This window comes from Oncorhynchus masou, chromosome 29 (assembly GCF_036934945.1).
Source record: "Oncorhynchus masou masou isolate Uvic2021 chromosome 29, UVic_Omas_1.1, whole genome shotgun sequence".
NCBI lineage: Eukaryota > Metazoa > Chordata > Actinopteri > Salmoniformes > Salmonidae > Oncorhynchus > Oncorhynchus masou.
The window spans coordinates 41,587,349-41,608,140 of record NC_088240.1 but is presented as its reverse complement, the minus strand read 5'-3'; the positions used below and the strand labels follow the sequence as shown (position 1 = coordinate 41,608,140).

General features: G+C 43.7%; 1 protein-coding gene across 1 annotated transcript; it reads left to right on the top strand.

The window, feature by feature from the left end:
* Positions 1-1,885: 1,885 nt before the first annotated feature.
* pnkd (PNKD metallo-beta-lactamase domain containing) lies at positions 1,886-13,794 on the top strand. Its single transcript, XM_064944942.1, has 9 exons — positions 1,886-2,064; positions 2,251-2,366; positions 2,480-2,592; positions 3,286-3,344; positions 3,617-3,709; positions 7,100-7,263; positions 7,462-7,548; positions 7,694-7,809; positions 12,779-13,794. Exons 1-9 carry the CDS (start codon positions 1,886-1,888, stop codon positions 12,950-12,952), a joined length of 1,101 nt encoding a protein of 366 aa, XP_064801014.1. The 3' UTR covers positions 12,953-13,794.
* Positions 13,795-20,792: the final 6,998 nt, after the last annotated feature.

The window sequence follows — 20,792 nt, the reverse complement described above, 5'->3', positions numbered from 1 at the left end:
GTATTGCATCTACATCGTTTCAGATACTTACTGCAGAAGTGGAAATAACAATTAGGTGATAGTGACCGAAAAGTGACTGGGCCCATAATCACCCAACACCACTCGTCTCGAAAACCAGACCCGAAGCATTTGAAAATTGTGGGAACGCGGATGTCTAGAGAGAGACCTTTGGATTTAGTTGTCACTTTCTTTACTTGTTTGTAGGCTCTTGACTTGTCGGGTGTAAACTGTATGTGTTATCAATATTCAATTAATATTACTGACTAGAAACTACATTCAGACTTGGCTATATGGTTCGCAATGACATGGACAACACATGAAAACGCCTTTTAGGACACGCCTGACGCCCAACCCGATATTTCAGAATGTATAGGTTAGGGTTATGTTTAAGGGTTTGGTTAAGGTCAGGGTCCGTTTTAGTTTTCGCTACTTGGTTTAAGCGCCAGCTGTATCCTAATGGTGCTTTCAAGGCAACTGGGAAAAACGGGGTCAAATCATGACGTCAGTGATTTTCAGTTCGGAGCTCGAGTAAGAGGCGCCAGTTCCGGACTTGAATTCAGAGTTTGATGACCGTTCAAAAGATTTTCCCAGTCGGAGCTCGTTTTTTCCCGATTTCCCGGTTGTCTTGAACGCACTGAATTTGTAAGTCAGAGATTTCTCAGTTCCGAGCTCCCCGTTGTTTTGAACGCGGCAATAGTCTCTCCCACAACACCCTGGAGGAGGAGGAGGAGAAAACGTAGGCTACACTTGTGTCGTGAACAACATTAGCGTGAGAAACAATGGTGGAATCGGCAGCTCGCCTTCAAAATAAAAGTCCCAAATTAAAACCACCTCAAACGGATACAAATAGTGAAAACATCCCACAATTTGACTAGATAGTGCTGAACACGTTTTGAATGGTGTTACATACATTCAACAAAATATATTTATTAGTTAATTTGACCCCAAAAAATGTTTCAAACTGTATTTAAATATTGTATCCCTATTCTTTTTTTCTTACATTTTTCTTAAAATGTTTGTTTGACATTCACTTGCATTGTTAGAAGCTAGTGACATAAGCATTATGCTGCACCGCTATAATACCTGCTAAACTGTGTACGTGACCAATAAACTTTTATTTGATTTTGATTTGTGGATATATTTGAATTCAGAATGGCATTGGGGGCATACTTATATGCACTGTACAGCCTATCCTATGGATTATGCACAGTGCTTGACTTGGACTGAAATACACTGAGTTTACAAAACACCAGCTCTTTCCATGACATAGATAGACTGACCAGGTGAATCCAGATGAAAGCTATGATCCTTTGTTGATGTCACTTGTCAAATCCACTTCAATCAGTGTAGATGAAGGAGCGGAGGCGGGTTAAAGAAGGATTTTTAAGCCTTGAGACAATTGAGCCATGGATTGTGTGCCATTCAGAGAGAGAATGGGCAAGACAAAATATTTAAGTGCCCTTGAACTGGGTATGGTAACAGGTAGCAGTAGGACATTTGAAGTGCTGGTACTCAGCTCACCATCAAGCATTGATTGTGCAACTGTGAAATGAGGTATCAGCCTACTCAGTGACACCCACAGAACACAACTATGTAGAGTTTACACAATTATTAGCATCTACACAGCTACATAGTTGTGCTCTGTGGGTGTCACTGATACCCCCATTTCATAGGTGCATAATCCATATGTTAGGCTGTACAATGCAATATGAATGTCCAAAACACACAATAGACTGACTGTTGCATGTTTTCAACAGTTTTAGTTTCAATGGGATATTTTTATTTTGAAGGAGAGTCGACGATTCCACTAGTGTTACTCACGCTAATGTTGGTCACAACACACTGGTGTAAACACTTCCGCGAAATGTGACGAAAATTGGGTCATATGTTGCACCGCCCACGCAATATGGCGCCTCCTGACTGGTCGGTAACCCTCATTGCAACTGCATCATTTTGCAGCGTGTTATGTTTATGTCTTCGTTTTAGGCGCACAGGACGTAGCATTTGGAAAAGCTTTTTTGGTCAAATAATGGCACGCACTGAGAAACCCCTGTTTCGGATCGCGTAAGTTGGTTGAAGCTTCAGTATTTTCCGAATCAAAATGTATTTTTCCCCATTGTCGTTTCTCACTTCTTGCAAAATGAAGCGATGCTTCTGTTAGCTAGCGAACTAGTTACATCTGTCATTATTTTGCCTGCAAATAATGTAACTATGAAAATAACTGAAATAACACAGGCTGTTACATTTTAGGTATACATTGTACACAAGAACCAAACTTGGTTACATGTACTACAAGAGGCAGATGAGGAAGGCACGCGAGCAGTTTCCCACTGGACATTCCAGAGCACAGCCCATGGAATTAAATGGTAACGTCAGCTGTGGTTCCAACAGGCTACTCATGTTTAGTCAGTTAATAATGTGAGCTAGCATAAAGATCAGTGCATCACTTACACGTCTCCTGTCACTCATCTATCTACAGGTATTAAAATCATGCCCATTTCAGTGCTGTCTGATAACTACAGCTACCTTGTCATTGACATGGCCTCGAGCGTTGCAGTGGTGGTAGACCCTGCAGACCCACAGACAGTTCAGGTGGGTGACGGGTCATGGTTATGCCTTCTTTGTAGGTCTACTTTCTGACCATTTTAATACTCTCTCTTGAAATAGTTGGGGCACTATGAAGACTATGTCATGTAAACGTAACAAAGCATCTGGTGAGCTTGGCATTTCATCGGCCTATGCTACAGTGGACATAAAGTATATAAGTCAGCATTCACAAGATAATTTGGGACATTGAGTGATTGCAACACAGAACAATACAGTATTAAATGTAAATATGGAAGAGCCTCTGAAAGGGCTGACTGTCATAATGCCTCATCTCATCTGTGGCACTTCCTCTTTGCCTCAATAAGACCCTCTTTGAGTGGATGTAGCTGACTCTGGTGCCAGTCTGGCCTCTGTCCCATACACATACAATGATTGCTCAGTCTGGAGTAGGCCACACTGTGGTTTATGGTGTCCTCGATATAGCCACAGCATGTTTCATATAAAAGTGCATGTTTCATGTAACATTTTCGCCCCAATGACTTCAAACGTGTTCTATTATCTCTAGTTAATATATATATATAATACAAACAGCACTTTTCAGTTCCAGTCTGTTTCTCGCCTCCATCTAGTGTAGCCTATATCTAGTGCTTTAAAGTGGCGGGTTTTTAGCCACGGTCGTGATATGAATGTTTATACTCTGTCGACGATAATTGATGCCACTGTCTGTAACCGTTTTAGGCAGTCCTCGAGGAAGAAGGGGTGATGCTAGAAGCGATCCTCTGCACACACAAACACTGGTGAGAACCGAGAGCGTCATTACTTTGAATGCCAAAATTACTTGTAGATGGAGGATTAGATGAACTGGGTTGTAGGTGTCATACATATCAATGGACCTGTTCAATATTTTGTCGTTGATGCGACATCCAAATGTTATAGGTTGCATTGCAGTGTGATATTAAGTTGACATGTTCTGTGTTGTTCATCGACACACTTTTTATAATGTGATATTAAGTAGCTGCTTTAAAAAAAATATATATATATAATAGACATATTTTGTTTTTATCCCTAGGGACCACAGTGGGGGTAACAAAGGACTTAAAAAGCTGTACAGCTCATGTCGTGTTTATGGAAATGCAACTGATAACATTCCTGGCCTCACACAGTAAGTCTAGGCTACAGCTGCGTAGTAAGTCACGGTCCCATCTTTGACAGCTTTTCCGTTGTGTTTGGAATTTCAGCCTTCATCTTTCGTCATTACGTTCTCGTGGAAATTGTAGTTATGGCAAACATTATAGGGGAAATTGCATTTTATTTGCCCAATTCTGTGATTCAAAGTCATAGAGGAGATTGGTATGAATCATTGAAGATATTGATCCAGAGGGCAAACATGCATTTCACTTGCTAAACAGAATGTCACCAGTAGTTCCCATGGTACTGTCCGTTGATTTGTCTACTATGGATTTGTGAAGAATTATCTCCACAGTCTCAGATTACATAAAATCAGAAAAGGTCAAATGATTCACTGTGACATCACAGCTTCTCACTATTATTGGCTTGTATTTAGCATGTTAATCAATAATTAATATATTCATATAACGTCAGTGCTAGACTTGGGATGGAAGAAGTACTGGAGGTGTCTTTTTCCTTTTTCAGATCTCTGGTTAGTCTCTTAACAGTTCTTACACATTTTCCACGACTTCTCCATGAATTTGAACCAAATTTTCACGGTGATTATTATAGCCTACATGAAAAAGTAAACATTATTGACACTGGAAAGCTACTGTGTCTGATCCCATGTAGACCTACCACTTCCTGCTGTTGTGCCCTTGATCAAGGCACTTATTCCCCCCATATAGAATTGCACTGTTAGTCGCAAGTGGTCAACCCTCCATCTGGAGAGCTCCTGGGTGTGCAGGCCTGTCTTTTTCAACATTACAACCAAATACTTTTGTCTTTAAAAAATGATTCCCTCATTCAATAAATCAGGGATCAAATGGATAAGGTAGGCTACTGCGAAGCAAGGTATCTAACTAGACATGCTTATATAAACTCAGCAAAAAAAGAAACACCCCTTTTTCAGGACCCTGTCCTTCAAAGATAATTCGTAAAGATCCACATAACTTCACAGATCTTCATTGTAAAGGGTTTAAACACTGTTTCCCATGCTTGTTCAATGAACCATAAACAATTAATGAACATGCACCTGTGGAACGGTCGTTAAGACACTAACAGCTTACAGACTGTAGCCAATTAAAGTCACAGTTATGAAAACTTAGGACCCCTAAAGAGGCCTTTCTACTGACTCTGAAAAACATCAAAAGAAAGATGCCCAGGGTCCCTGCTCATCTGCGTGAACGTGCCTTAGGCATGCTGCAAAGAGGCATGAAGACTGCAGATGTGGCCAGGGCAATAAGTTGAGGACTGCAGGGCAAGCCAGCGCAATAAATTGCAATGTCTGTACTGTGAGACGCCTAAGACAGAGCTACAGGGAGACTGGACGGACAGCTGATCGACCTCGCAGTGGCAGACCACGTGTAATGACACCTACACAGGATCGGTACATCCGAACATCACACCTGCAGGACAGGTACAGCATGGCAACAACAACTGCCCGAGTTACACCAGGAACGCACAATCCCTCCTTTAGTGCTCAGACTGTCCGCAATAGACTGAGAGAGGCTGAACTGAGGGCTTGTAGGCCTGTTGTAAGGCAGGTCCTCACCAGATCATAGAAGGAATGAGTGTAACACTGAGGCCTGTACTCTGGAGCGGGATCGAGGTGGAGGGTCCGTCATGGTCTGGGACGGTGTGTAACAGCATCATCGGACTGTGCTTGTCATTGCAGGCAATCTCAACGCTGTGCGTTAAAGGGAAGACACCTTCCTCTCTCATGTGGTACCCTTCCTGCAGGCTCATCCTGACATGACCCTCCAGCATGACAATGGCACCAGCCATGCTGCTCGTTCTGTGCATGATTTTCTGCAAGACAGGAATGTCGGTGTTCTGCCATGGCCAGTGAAGAGCCCAGATCTCAATCCCATTGAGCACGTCTGGGACCTGTTGGATTGGAGGGTGAGGGCTAGGGCCATTCCCCTCCAGAAATGTCCGGGAATTTGCAGGTGCCTTGGTGGAATAGTGGGGTAACATCGCACAGCAAGAACTGGCAAATCTGGTGCAATCCATGAGGAGGAGATGCACTGCAGTACTTAATACAGCTGGTGGCCACACCAGATACTGACTGTTACTTTTGATTTTGACCCCCCCCCCCTTTTGTTCAGGGACACATTATTCAATTTCTGTTAGTCACATGTCTGTGGAACTTGTTCAGTTTATGTCTCAGTTGTTGAACCTTATGTTCATACAAATATTTACACATTACGTTTGCTGAAAATAGAAGCAGTTGACAGTGAGAGGACGTTTCTTTTTTTGCATAGTTTTATAAGGCTAAAATATTCCTGTTTTGGGGAAGATCTATGCACAGCAAGTTATTTGTCAAAATAAATATTTTTAACATTGCAATTACATGGCTACTGTTTAATAGAGGGGAATTCCAGCTTTCCAACTGCGCAGATTTACTTAAGCTACACCGTGCCGGTGGAAAGGCAACAACAACGTGAATGCTTAGTTAGCTATAGTTAATGTGTAGCAGTTATCTCGCTCGTTGTGTTTGTGAATTGGTGATCCATTTACTCTGTCATTATTTTACACCTGCTGCTGAAGTGTCACGCTCTCCCTCCTCGGGCAACGGCCCGCTCACACTGGCACTCGCAGCACCACAGACGCGCACTGAAAGGTCAATCCGATAATGGCTGATATGTCATTTTCTTAATTGATTGATCATATTTAAGTGTGCTTTCCTGAATTACATTAACAACAATTAGGAAACTCATTTCCATGACTTTTCATGACCTTACAAACACTCATTTGACAATTTGAAACCGCGCGTCATGCCATACAGGCTGGCACATGTTCAATCTGTCTCAATCTTGGAACAGCCTAATGTCACGCTCAGATTCACAGACTAGCGGCAAATAAGCTTCTTCAACAAAGCGGAATCGGGAAATGAATGCCCAACCTCTATTGCTATTCAATGAAGATCCCGCCTTCATTCCGCCTTGGTCAAACTTTTTTGCCTCTGCGTGTGAATCTGGGCCAGCGATAGGCTACTTTGTTTTTCTAGAGCAGTCAGTACGCAACCCCCCCCCCCCCCAGCTCCAAGTCCAAGTCAAGAACGGTATATAATACACTGGGGGTGCAGCACTGTGGTAGACTAGCGTCCTGTCCAGGGGATGTACTTGTGCATCCAGCTGACTCACACTACAGAAACAGAAGACGTGCTCCTGCTCCTGTAAGCCGTTCCAATTCACACAAACCAAGGCTTGTGCAAGACGACTTATTTGTACTTTGAAGCATCTCACTGTTATCTGAGTGGTGTGAAGAGGTAAGCAGTGGTGTGTGACTCTTAATATGCACATCAACTGTCCGGGTGGTCACATGAATTTATCTGATGACCGCATGCATGAAGCCTATTTTCTTTTGCTTGGTTTTCCAGCCCACTGACAGACAAAGACTCCATAGACGTGGGCCGTATGCACTTCAAGGCACTGTTCACACCTGGACACACAGTGGGTCATATGATCTACCTCCTGGATGGTCGTACCATAGGAGCCCCCTCCAGCCTGTTCTCAGGTGACCTGGTGTTCCTCTCTGGATGCGGTAAGTCCAGCTCCAAAATCAGATCTGTAGTTATTTTTTGATGCACTTAGTGAGCAATGGGCACGTATTGAAAAGCAGGTTCACAGTTGTTCGGCTTCTGTAGCTGTAATGCACTATGTTTGCTTTGAGTGTCATCCACTGCGTCGTGTGCGCGTATATAACTCGGTAATTGCGGCAGATCATCTATTTTGTCTGCAGGGAGGATGTTTGAAGGCAGTGCCTTAACTATGCTGTCTTCACTAGACACGGTCGGCTCCTTGAGTGATGAAACCCTCTTATGGCCTGGTAGGGAAATGACCTCCTCCTTGTCTGTTTGCATTAAGTGCAACTGTATGCATTAGAATGACAAACAAAATATTTCAGCACCAGTCCCTTCTGTAAGACTTGTATTGATGTCTGTGTTCCGTGTGCACGGACTTGTATTTCCCAGGCCATGAGTATGCAGAGGACAACCTGATGTTTGCTGCTGAGGTGGAGCCCCACAACGCTGCCAGGGAAAACAAGTACCAGTGGGTCCTACAACAGAGAGGTCAAAAGCTGTGTACGGTACGGAGAATAATCAATCCTCGTTGTTATTCCTTACTGGCATCAAATCCCAAAGGTAGTCACTATCCCGGGCTGTGTGGAAGAGAGGCTTGTCAAGGGGGCCCACGGGACCGTCTTTGTCGGAATGCCTTTGCACTCTCTCCTCTCACTGAATGCTCCCGTCTTCGGCGGTACATCAGTCAGTGCATCTACTGTATCTATGCCGAACGTGTTAAAAACAGCGTGAATCAATTCTCATAACCTCATGTCTATAAAACTTTTATATGTAGGAGACTAGAAATAGCCTTTACCATCAGTGATCCCATCCTCCGAGTGTCTTTGATGTTAGTGGATGCAGATTCCACAACGGTGGAATGCATGCCAGACTAGAGCTGTGGGTGGGATTTTAATTTGGTCAGGAGGATAGTACCCAGTCTTTGCTGTGGATTTGACTAATCTGAGCTGCTGGGATCAGGGTGTGGGTCTGATGCCTCTGCCCTCAGGAGATGCTTTACTAACAAGCAGGGTGTCTGTCTGTTATGAAAATATGGCAGCGAACATTTGACTGGCAGCATTTTACTCGACCGGACGTTTTGAGAAATGTACCGGATCTGTATGCATTGGGGGGCGTAACCTAATTAGTGCGTCCACTAACGGTGCTCAGAATGCTAGAAATCGCATTTAGATTATGGTAGTTAAAACAGAACATGCAAGTTGAGAATGCAATGGCGTGTGTCCTGACCGCGCACTTTGAAGATGTTAGAGCAACGGTCCACGTCCTCCGCCAACAAGACGAGTAAAGAACCGCCAAATCGCTAGTCTATGGATGGACGGTGCGTGAGTTTCAAGTTTGGGGAAGCGCATAAAAATTCACCTTCTATAATAAAGCATTCGATGCATCGTTGTATTTGTCGATTTATGCGATGAGTAGATTGGATAGTCATCATTTAGGCTAATCATATAACTCGATCACTGTTCGCAAAAAAACAAAAAGCTGTTCAATGCATGGCTGAGCGTGTATAGCGGAGAGGTACGGTTCTTTCTTTGCGCGGGAAAAACACCTTTTAATGCACTTCTACAGCACTTTATATGACAGGAGACATTAGCAGAATCTTTTTTTTAATACGACAAATTCCAGGTTAGCCTACTCTGCTGACACCGACAAGCAGATCAATCAAAACGACGTTGTCCATAAAATAGGCCTATGAGAAGGGGAGACACATATAATATGACATCTGTCTAAACTGGAGGAGGAAATCATTGTTCCAAAAAAACGTTTTAAGTGGCACTTAGCCAACAGTGATAAAGAGTGAATATGTGCAGTGCGCACTCACCTGGTGATATGGCCGATGCTCTTCGCTAGTGCCAATAAGGTAGGCTATAGGCCTATTGTTGTTCGGGTCAATTAAATTGAGACTTTTGATAACTAAAAGACAGATTGGTCTTTTCATTGTCTTCTCTTTACAGCAATAGCCATTTTCTTTACGGACAATTGAATTTTGTCGTATTGCGATATGCCTGGCTGGGCCTCATTACTCAACAATCATGTATTTGGTATTTGCTGGGCGCGCTGCATAAATTGCGCTCTGCCTTTCCTCCCAACTGTTAAATAAAGGTTAAATAAATAAAAAACTGTAGGCAATACGATTTTAAAACAATCCACAACTTTTTTTTTGTAAGGGTGAGCTAATGATCCTCTGTTGCCAGGTCATACTTTAGTAGCCTATTTTGAATGACTTTATTTATTTCTGTATAGACAGGAGTAGGCTAATTAGGCTATATCATTCTGGCAATTTAATTCAATGTACGTAGGCTCATAGGTGGCGTGTTCATATGGCCATGTCAATTCACTATCCCCCATAGTAGAAAAGTTGACCTGTTCTTTTGGTCAGCTTTTCGAGAAAGAAATAGCCCAAACAACAGACTCTGGGACAGTTGTGGGGATAGATCCCAAATTCACAAAACCAGTAGGTTTAAGCTACATAAAAAAACATTAAGAAGCCAATCAAATTGGTCACATGCAGATGTTAATGCAAGTGTAGCGAAATGCTTGTTCTTCTAGTTCCGACCATGCAGTAATATCTAACAAGTCATCTAACAATTTCACAACCACTACCTTATACACCCAAGTGTAAAGGAATGAATAAGAATATGTACATATAAATATATGGATGAGCGATGGCTGAGCAGCATAGGCGTGATGCAGTAGATGGTATAGAGTACAGTATATACATATGAGATGAGTAATGTAGGGTATGTAAACATTATATAAAGTGGTATTGTTTTAAAGTAACTAGTGATACATTTATTGCATCCAATTTTTAATTATTAAAGTGGCTAGAGATTTGAGTCAGTATGTTGGCAACAGCCACTCAATGTTAGTGATGGCTGTTTAACAGTCTGATGGCCTTGAGATAGATGCTGTTTTTCAGTCTCGGTCCCAGCTTTGATGCACCTGTACTGATCTCACCTGCTGGGTGATGGATGGGGTGAACAGGCAGTGGCTCGGGTGGTTGGTGTCCTTGGTGATCTTTTTGGCCTTCCTGTGACATCGGGTGGTGTAGGTGTCTTGGAGGGCAGGTAGTTTACATTTACATTACATTTAAGTCATTTAGCAGACGCTCTTATCCAGAGCGACTTACAAACAAAGTTTGCTCCCGGTGATGCGTTGTGCAGACCTCACTACCCTCTGGAGAGCCTTGTGGTTGTGGGCGGAGCAGTTGCCGTACCAGGCGGTGATACAGGCTGACAGGATGCTCTCGATTGTGCATCTGTAAAAGTTTGAGGGTTTTTGGTGACAAGCCAAATTTCTTCAGCCTCCTGAGGTTGAAGAGGTGTGTGGGTGGACCATTTCAGTTTGTCCGTGATGTGTACGCCGATGAACTTAAAACTTTCCACCTTCTCCACTACTGTCCCGTCGATGTGGATAGGGGGGTGCTCCCTCTGCTGTTTCCTGAAGCCCACTACCATCTCCTTTGTTTTGTTGACGTTGAGTGTGAGGTTGTTTTCCTGACACCACACTCCGAGGACCTTCACCTCCTCCCTGTCGGACGTCTCGTCGTTGTTGGTAATCAAGCCTACCACTGTAGTGTCATCTGCAAACTTGATGATTGAGTTGGAGGCGTGCATGAACAGGGACTACAGGAGAGGGCGGAGAACGCACCCTCGTGGGGCCCCAGTGTTGAGGATCAGCGGGGTGGAGATGTTGTTATCTACCCTCACCACCTGGGGGCGGCCCGTCAAAGTCCAGGACCCAGTTGCACAGAGCGGGGTAGGTGTTCCTCTGGTCCAGACCCAGGGTCTCGAGCTTGATGACGAGTTTGGAGGGTACTATGGTGTTAAATGCTGAGCTGTAGTCGATGAACAGCATTCTCACATAGGTATTCCTCTTGTCCAGATGGGTTAGGGCAGTGTGGTTGAGATTGCATCGTCTGTGGACCTATTTGGGCGGTAAGCAAATTGGAGTGGGTCTAGGGTGTCAGGTAGGGTGGAGGTGATATGGTCCTTGACTCGTCTCTCAAAGCACTTCATGATGACGGAAGTGAGTGCTATGGGGCGATAGTCGTTTAGCTCATTTACCTTCGCTTTCTTGGGAACAGGAACAATGGGATAGGGAGAGATTGAATATGTCCGTAAACACACCAGCCAGCTGGTCTGCGCATGCTCTGAGGACGCGGCTAGGGATGCTGTTTGGGCGGGCAGCCTTGCGAGGGTTAACACGTTTCAATGTTTTACTCATGTTGGCTGTGGTGAAGGAGAGGCCGCAGGTTTTGGTACCGGGTTTAGTTTGTCTGGGAGCAAGACAATGAATCTGGTGTAAGATCAGAATGTTTAGCCTAAAATGTTGCTCAACTATTATTTATTAACATTATTAGCGCAGCAATTCGCACAAAGCAGTAGGCTATGGGCAAATGTGCATTTGGTTACCGGACAATGAAAGAAAGGTGAGAACACAAGAGAAGTAGGCTACTAGTTTCAATAGTTTATGGAAGTCTTTATAGAATAATTGCCTCCACGGATATGGTTGGATTTTTGCCAAGGCTACTCAGAAGCAAGGTCAAACTTGCCTCATTGATGAAGTAAAATATTCAGGTTTCAAACAATTAAGTAGCTATATGTTTTCAAAATGCATACTGCCTCCAGCTCATTGCAAAGTGTTGGTGACTCTCTTTAATTACCAGTTGAGAAATAAAACTAGTAGCTCTTTTTAATTGTGGCCCAACAACTATTTTTAACACACAATTGCATTTAGAATGGTTGCGCAATGATTGGGCATATAAAATCACTGTTTGACAGATTTTCCGTTCAAAGGCTCTGTGTCTGTATGCTGTGCTCGTGTGATAGATGAGATGCATAACGAATATACACAAGTAGCAATTTAATTCCACAAAAATATGCACATTTACGGCACGATGGCGCAAATGTATTTCCATCAAATGGTATTTCCATCAATGAACAGGCTAAAAAGCGTTATTTCACAATGGGATTAATTTGGCAGCTTTTTTGTTTTTGTTGCCCTGTTCCAATTTTTCCAATTGGCTTTTCTATTTTTTTTGACGGCCAAAAGCCAGCTAACAAGTCACCCCCCTGGTAGAAACCTATTGTGACTACCAGCTAGTGTAAAGGACGTCACGCTGCTTGCTTAGCTATTACCGCTTCCTCCTGATTCGGCTCACACTGAGGCTCAAACCCAGGACCTCTGCCTTGCCAGCACACGTGGCCACCCTCCTGAAGCGTCTTACCAATCGGGCCAGGCGTAAAGCTAGCTATCCGCTACCGCAAGTGGTGACCCTTCAGGCTGAGGGGTACGTTTTCCACATTTTACATACAGCACATGCAGATCATTTCTATCAAACCATTAACTGAAGAAACCTTTCCGACCTCTACTTGGAAAAGCTAAGGCAAAAACTACCTATAGTATGTTGAGTTGAGAGAGTTACAATTACTCCTTTGTTCTTCGTACATTGTTTCCATAATCATGTGGTTTCAGAGTCCCTCCACCATTGGAGAGGAAAAGGAGTACAACCCATTCCTGCGCATCCACTCCTCTGAGCTGCACCAGGCTTTGGGCCTCCAGCAGGACCCGGATGAGGACTGGACACTGTTCCGGGCTCGGGTCTTGGAGGAGCTGAGAAGGCGCAAGGATATTTACAAGGGCAGATAGCGATGAGAATACATTTGAACAAAATGCCTTGAGGTGAATTAAGACAATTGGGAACTCTATATTGATGTAATGTGAGGTTCAAAATAAATACAGGCAGATGTCTTTTTTTTTTTCTTATTCTTTTTTTAAGAATGATGTGTTCCGTTCCATTCCATGTTGGTTGTTCTGACCTTCCAGCTCTAATATTGCAGGTGACAAATATGAAACCCATTGCTTGAAATATGCACGCAGAAAAGTTTAGTTCAGGACACTAGTTGTAGTATCTCACTGTAAAATTGATCATGTGTGTGTGTGTGATTCTAAAAGTTGACTTGGTCAACAAATGTATTACTGTAATGCATCAGTCTTTTCAAACAATTGTACCATTTCTGGTACTCAAACTAGACACGGTGTCTAAAAGACTTGTTTGCACATTCATGTTATTTGTTGTCAGATTTCATTAATATTGAACAATAAAGATCAAGGGATAGGTACTGTTAGTTAGCTGCTATTATAGTTTGTTTTATTTTATTTTGACACGTGGTGTAATAGGAGTAAACAGATTGATATTGGAAAACCTGCATTATATTTTTTACGGTTAAATGACAAACTTCCGGCAGGTACATGGGTGTTAACTCAGTTTTACTGGACCATATTGATACCACTTCAGTCAATGGGCACATGTTTCTATCTTGTATTTTGGCTGAATTGATACTGTATCTCCACATTGTATGCGGTGATAAAATTATTAAGAATTGTTGCCATTTTATGATTTTTTTTTCTCAAATGGCTGTAGATTAAGTTATTATTGTTATGTGCAGAAATGAATTAAAGAAACCCTCTAGTTTATAGGTGACTGCTGACTTCTGAAAAGTTTCATTCGATTTTTTTATAACCACTTTTCTTGAACGTGTTACTTAACAAGTTAGATATCCTTTATACTGCACTGAAGGAGACGATTACAAGTCATCAATAAGTTTGATATTTGGTAGAGGATTGAGAGCACTGGTTATTTGATGAAAATGAATTGGATTTTATTGCAATAAAGATTTTCAAATCAAATCCAAGTTTATTTGTCACATGCTCCGAATACAACTGGTTTTAGACCTTAAAGTGAAATGCTTACTTACAGGCTTTAACCAATAGTGCAAAAAAGGTGTGAACAATAGGTAAGTAAAGAAATAGGCTATATACTGTATAGTGAGGCTATAAAAGTAGCGAGGCTACATACAGACACTGGTTAGTCATGCTGACATGTAGATATGGTTAAAGTGACTATGCATATATGATGAACAGAGAGTAACAGTAGAGCAAGAGGGGGTGGGGGTGGCGGGACACAATGCAGAATGCCCGGTTAGCCAATGTGCGGGGGCACTGGTTGGTCGGGCTAATTGAGGTAGTATGTACATGAACGTATAGTTAGTGACTGCATATATAATGAACAGAGTAGCAGCAGTGTAAAAGAGGGGGTACACAATGCAAATAGTCCAGGTAGCCATTTGATTACCTCTTCAGGAGTCTTATGGCTTGGGGGTAAAAATTGTTGAGAATATTTTTTTGTCCTAGACTTGGCACTCCGGTACCGCTTGCCATGCGGTAGTAGAGAGAACAGTCTATGACTGGGGTGGCTGGGGTCTTTAACAATTTTTATGGCCTTCCTCTGACACCGCCTGGTGTAGAGGTCCTGGATGGCAGGCATCTTAGCCCCAGTGATGTACTGGGCCGTACGCACTACCCTCTGTAGTGCCTTGTGGTCAGAGGCCGAGCAATTGCCGTACCAGGCAGTGATGCAACCAGTCAGGATGCTCTCGATGTTGCAGCTGTAGAACCTTTTGAGGATCTCAGGACCCATGCCAAATCTTTTTAGTTTCCTGAGGGGGAATAGGCTTTGTTGTGCCCTCTTCACGACTGTCTTGGTGTGTTTGGACCATTCTAGTTTGTTGTTGATGTGGACACCAAGGAACTTAAAGCTCTCAACCTGCTCCACTACAGTCCCATCGATGAGAATGGGGGCATGCTCGGTCCTCCTTTTCCTGTAGTCCACAATCATCTCCTTAGTCTCGATTACATCGATGGAAAGGTTGTTATTCTGGAACCACCCCGGACAGGTCTTTGACCTGTGTGTGTATTTGCAAACCTTAATGCAAAAACACACAAAGACTTCCAGGCCCTTTCAATTTGATAGTTTACGGCCTCAATCTCACCCACTCTCCCCAAGATTATAGTCCCAGGAAACATTTCAAAGAGAGACAATGACACCCCCATTTTCCCAGAAAAAAAAAACACAAAACACTACGTCAGCATTCATTATACTACACCGATTCAGAAACTCAAAAGTGAACTATAAACAAAACCTAATAATAATGATAATTCCACTGTACCTCAAATCATTAATCATACATTTTAATCTACACAAATGTATATGTATGCTTAATTGAACATACAATTATCCTGGTGTCTTTACTATCTAAATGTAATTATTTTTTCCTCTGTCGCAAATGTAGTACATTTCTCAGCGTTAAGGAATCAGTGATATTTAATCCCAGGCATTTAATAAAAATGTAGACGTGTTCTCCCATGTCTCCTTTAACATACATACTTTAGATAACTCCCATCTGTCCCGGAAGAAAGAATCCTACTCAAACACACACAGATAATACAATGTTTAATTAAATAAAATCAACACCTAAAATAAACAATAAACAGTAAACAAATAAACAAACCCATAACTCCTTTAATCAGCAATCTAATCATTTCAACCTGTTGATATGTTTAGTAAAAACTATCCTGATTTTGAACAAATCTAAAATCTTTCAAAAGTTGGTGCTGTCTCATCAGCGTAAAAATCAACTAACTTTTTTCCACTCATATCTACAAGGTTTGCTTTCCCCAAAGGTCAGCTCGCACATTAATGTTTCTTCCTTCTGTCTGTACTGGGTATGAAGTTCCAATGTATGCAGATGATACAGTGATAAAAGCATTCAAATAACAAACGACAAGCTACACAAGAACTCACTACTGTAATGGTTCAGATGACAAAATTGCTGAGAGACTCATGTCTGCATCTCAATTAAAAAAACAAACACAGTCTGCATGTTCCTCACAAAGAAAACAACTGATGCCCCTGAGACAGATGTCTATGTATCAGGGGAAAAGCTCCAGGTGGTATCTGATTTTATGTACCACGGCATCATACTTGATTCCATCCTCTCTTTTAAAAAGAAAATTTAAAAATAACTCAAATAACCAAATTCAACCAAGCTAATTTTCCAAAACATATGAAATTGTTTTGACTACAGAGGTAACCAAACTATAATTCAAATCTATGATACTCCCTCACTTAACATACTACCTGAACTAGTTTGGCCCAAGCTTGCTTTACAACATTAATACCCATTCAGTCTGTCTGCAAACAGGCTCTCAAAGTACTTGATAGGAAACCCAATAGCTATAGAAAGCATAAGCTCCTGAGTTGGAAAAAATCTTATGCAATACACTGACGCCTATCTTGTATTCAAGATTCTAAATGTCCAGGCTCCCCCTCTACTCAGTACTTTTGTTAAGCAGAAAACCCAAACCTTATGGCAGCAGATCCACAAGATCCGCCATGAGAGATGACTGTATAGTTCCCTTAAAGAAAAGCACCTTTAGTCAATCTGCTTTCAGTGTGAGAGCTTCCCATGTCTGGAATACCCTGCCATGAGACACACACAACTGTGATTAATGTGCACTGTCCCTGTAAAAATAAAAATTACTCAAACTGCAATCAACTTTAATGACCTGACATTGTTCCACGTAATGGAAACAGATTACAATGTTGTAATACATTTCATCCTGCTCAAATTCACTGGTGTTACCTAAACAATCAAACCAAGAATCAATAACCATCAGAATACATTATCACAATGTTTCCTTATTCACACCTGAATCACTTTCAGCTTAACATATCCTATTTTATTTTCTTTCCAGTGGGCAAAAATATAACCCCTCTCCTCTCGATGTTCTGCCCTACCTCTATCGTAAGATTAAAACCAAACTCGGGCCTCCCGGGTGGCGCAGTGGTTAAGGGCAGAACGTTTAGAGAAGAGGAGTTATATTTCTGCCCACTGTAAAAATAAAAAAAAATAGCTGTGCCACCAGAGACTCTGGGTTCGAGCCCAGGCTCTGTCGTAACCGACCGGGAGGTCCGTGGGGCGACGCACAATTGGCCTAGCGTCGTCCGAGTTAGGGAGGGTTTGGCCGGTAGGGATATCCTTGTCTCATCGCGCACCAGCGACTCCTGTGGCGGGCCGGGCCGGGCACGGTGTTTCCTCCGACACATTGGTGCGGCCGGCTTCCATGTTGGATGCGCTGTGTTAAGAAGCAGTGCGGCTTGGTTGGGTTGTGTTTCGGAGGACGCATGGCTTTCGACCTTCGTCTCTCCCGAGCTCGAAGGGGAGTTGTAGCGATGAGAGAAGATAGTAGCTACTAACAATTGGATACCACGAAAAAGGGGGTAAAGAAAGAAAAAAGATTAAAACCAAACTTTACAACTTTCTCTTCTCTTTCCTCCCAAGACTTTAAAAATAACACGCACAGCGCCAAATTTCTAACATATGTCAGTCAATCCATAAGAATGAAAAACATTTCGGTGGGCACCACTCTATCGCCATTATCTCTCCGCTATTATTTAGAATTTCTTTAATTTAGGTTACTGTCTCCTCTATGATACAGTAATTTAAATAAGACTCCATCCTCAATACGTTATTCCAGCAGATCATTTAGGCAACAGACACCGTCTTGCATCAAAATTCGTTTCGCTATTATTTTGAAACAATCTATTAAAAAGTTCAATTCATCCCTTCTTTCAATTTGAACCAAACAAGCTATTAAAAATTTCAGTTTATATCTTATACAAACACTAGCGACCGTATCTTTCCAGGAAAGACATACCAATAGTTGAATTACAATCAAAAAACTTCGATTTTAGTCAGTGCATTGGCTGGGAACCGAACTCAGGTCCCCAGCTTGGAAGGCAGCTATGCTCATTACTATACCACCAACGCTAATTGAATGAGTAAGACTCCCCGCAAAAAAACAAACTTTACAATTGTCTGTAGTCGTAAAATAGCCCTAATTTAAAGGTCCAAGCCTTACTCCGGCGATGATTCTCACATGACAAAAGAATAGATTAGCAGTTGAAGAGTCAAATCGACATTCATAGACTAGGAAACAGATCTTGCGCCTTTTAGTAAAAGTAGATTATGTTTTCTCATGCAACGTATTTCAATTACTTTACGACATCACATTAATCACGCAATGATAATTTGTTTGATGGATACCTTAGGCTTTGTACGACATTATACATTTACATTTACATTTAAGTCATTTAGCAGACGCTCTTATCCAGAGCGACTTACAAATTGGTGAATTCACCTTCTGACATCCAGTGGAACAGCCACTTTACAATAGTGCATCTAAATCATTTAAGGAGGGGGGTGAGAAGGATTACTTATCCTATCCTAGGTATTCCTTGAAGAGGTGGGGTTTCAGGTGTCTCCGGAAGGTGGTGATTGACTCCGCTGTCCTGGCGTCGTGAGGGAGTTTGTTCCACCATTGGGGGGCCAGAGCAGCGAACAGTTTTGACTGGGCTGAGCGGGAACTGTACTTCCTCAGTGGTAGGGAGGCGAGCAGGCCAGAGGTGGATGAACGCAGTGCCCTTGTTTGGGTGTAGGGCCTGATCAGAGCCTGGAGGTACTGCGGTGCCGTTCCCCTCACAGCTCCGTAGGCAAGCACCATGGTCTTGTAGCGGATGCGAGCTTCTACTGGAAGCCAGTGGAGAGAGCGGAGGAGCGGGGTGACGTGAGAGAACTTGGGAAGGTTGAACACCAGACGGGCTGCGGCGTTCTGGATGAGTTGTAGGGGTTTAATGGCACAGGCAGGGAGCCCAGCCAACAGCGAGTTGCAGTAATCCAGACGGGAGATGACAAGTGCCTGGATTAGGACCTGCGCCGCTTCCTGTGTGAGGCAGGGTCGTACTCTGCGGATGTTGTAGAGCATGAACCTACAGGAACGGGCCACCGCCATGATGTTGGTTGAGAACGACAGGGTGTTGTCCAGGATCACGCCAAGGTTCTTAGCGCTCTGGGAGGAGGACACAATGGAGTTGTCAACCGTGATGGCGAGATCATGGAACGGGCAGTCCTTCCCCGGGAGGAAGAGCAGCTCCGTCTTGCCGAGGTTCAGCTTGAGGTGGTGATCCGTCATCCACACTGATATGTCTGCCAGACATGCAGAGATGCGATTCGCCACCTGGTCATCAGAGGGGGAAAGGAGAAGATTAATTGTGTGTCGTCTGCATAGCAATGATAGGAGAGACCATGTGAGGTTATGACAGAGCCAAGTGACTTGGTGTATAGCGAGAATAGGAGAGCCCTGGGGGACACCAGTGGTGAGAGCGCGTGGTGAGGAGACAGATTCTCGCCACGCCACCTGGTAGGAGCGACCTGTCAGGTAGGACGCAATCCAAGCGTGGGCCGCGCCGGAGATGCCCAACTCGGAGAGGGTGGAGAGGAGGATCTGATGGTTCACAGTATCGAAGGCAGCCGATAGGTCTAGAAGGATGAGAGCAGAGGAGAGAGAGTTAGCTTTAGCAGTGCGGAGCGCCTCCGTGATACAGAGAAGAGCAGTCTCAGTTGAATGACTAGTCTTGAAACCTGACTGATTTGGATCAAGAAGGTCATTCTGAGAGAGATAGCGGGAGAGCTGGCCAAGGACGGCACGTTCAAGAGTTTTGGAGAGAAAAGAAAGAAGGGATACTGGTCTGTAGTTGTTGACATCGGAGGGATCGAGTGTAGGTTTTTTCAGAAGGGGTGCAACTCTCGCTCTCTTGAAGACGGAAGGGACGTAGCCAGCGGTCAGGGATGAGTTGATGAGCGAGGTGAGGTAAGGGAGAAGGTCTCCGGAAATGGTCTGGAGAAGAGAGGAGGGGATAGGGTCAAGCGGGCAGGTTGTTGGGCGGCCGGCCGTCACAAGAAGCGAGATTTCATCTGGAGAGAGAGGGGAGAAAGAGGTCAGAGCACAGGGTAGGGCAGTGTGAGCAGAACCAGCGGTGTCGTTTGACTTAGCAAACGAGGATCGGATGTCGTCGATCTTCTTTTCAAAATGGGTGACGAAGTCATCTGCAGAGAGGGAGGAGGGGGGAGGGGGAGGAGGATTCAGGAGGGAGGAGAAGGTGGCAAAGAGCTTCCTAGGGTTAGAGGCAGATGCTTGGAATTTAGAGTGGTAGAAAGTGGCTTTAGCAGCAGAGACAGAGGAGGAAAATGTAGAGAGGAGGGAGTGAAAGGATGCCAGGTCCGCAGGGAGGCGAGTTTTCCTCCATTTCCGCTCGGCTGCCCGGAGCTCTGTTCTGTGAGCTCGCAATGAGTCGTCGAGCCACGGAGCGGGAGGGGAGGACCGAGCCGGCCTGGAGGATAGGGGACATAGAGAGTCAAAGGATGCAGAAAGGGAAGAGAGGAGGGTTGAGGAGGCAGAATCAGGAGATAGGTTGGAGAAGGTATGAGCAGAGGGAAGAGATGATAGGATGGAAGAGGAGAGAGTAGCGGGGGAGAGAGAGCGAAGGTTGGGACGGCGCGATACCATCCGAGTAGGGGCAGTGTGGGAAGTGTTGGATGAGAGCGAGAGGGAAAAGGATACAAGGTAGTGGTCGGAGACTTGGAGGGGAGTTGCAATGAGGTTAGTGGAAGAACAGCATCTAGTAAAGATGAGGTCGAGCGTATTGCCTGCCTTGTGAGTAGGGGGGGAAGGTGAGAGGGTGAGGTCAAAAGAGGAGAGGAGTGGAAAGAAGGAGGCAGAGAGGAATGAGTCAAAGGTAGACGTGGGG

What these genes read in the sequence shown, in the direction of transcription:
- pnkd (XM_064944942.1), top strand. Translation starts at nt 1,886, where the DNA reads ATGTTGCACCGCCCACGCAATATGGCGCCTCCTGACTGGTCGGTAACC. An exon ending in AAACCCCTGTTTCGGATCGC is followed by an intron (nt 2,065 to 2,250) that starts GTAAGTTGGTTG and finishes GTTACATTTTAG; the next exon opens with GTATACATTGTACACAAGAA. An exon ending in TGAAACCCTCTTATGGCCTG is followed by an intron (nt 7,549 to 7,693) that starts GTAGGGAAATGA and finishes TGTATTTCCCAG; the next exon opens with GCCATGAGTATGCAGAGGAC.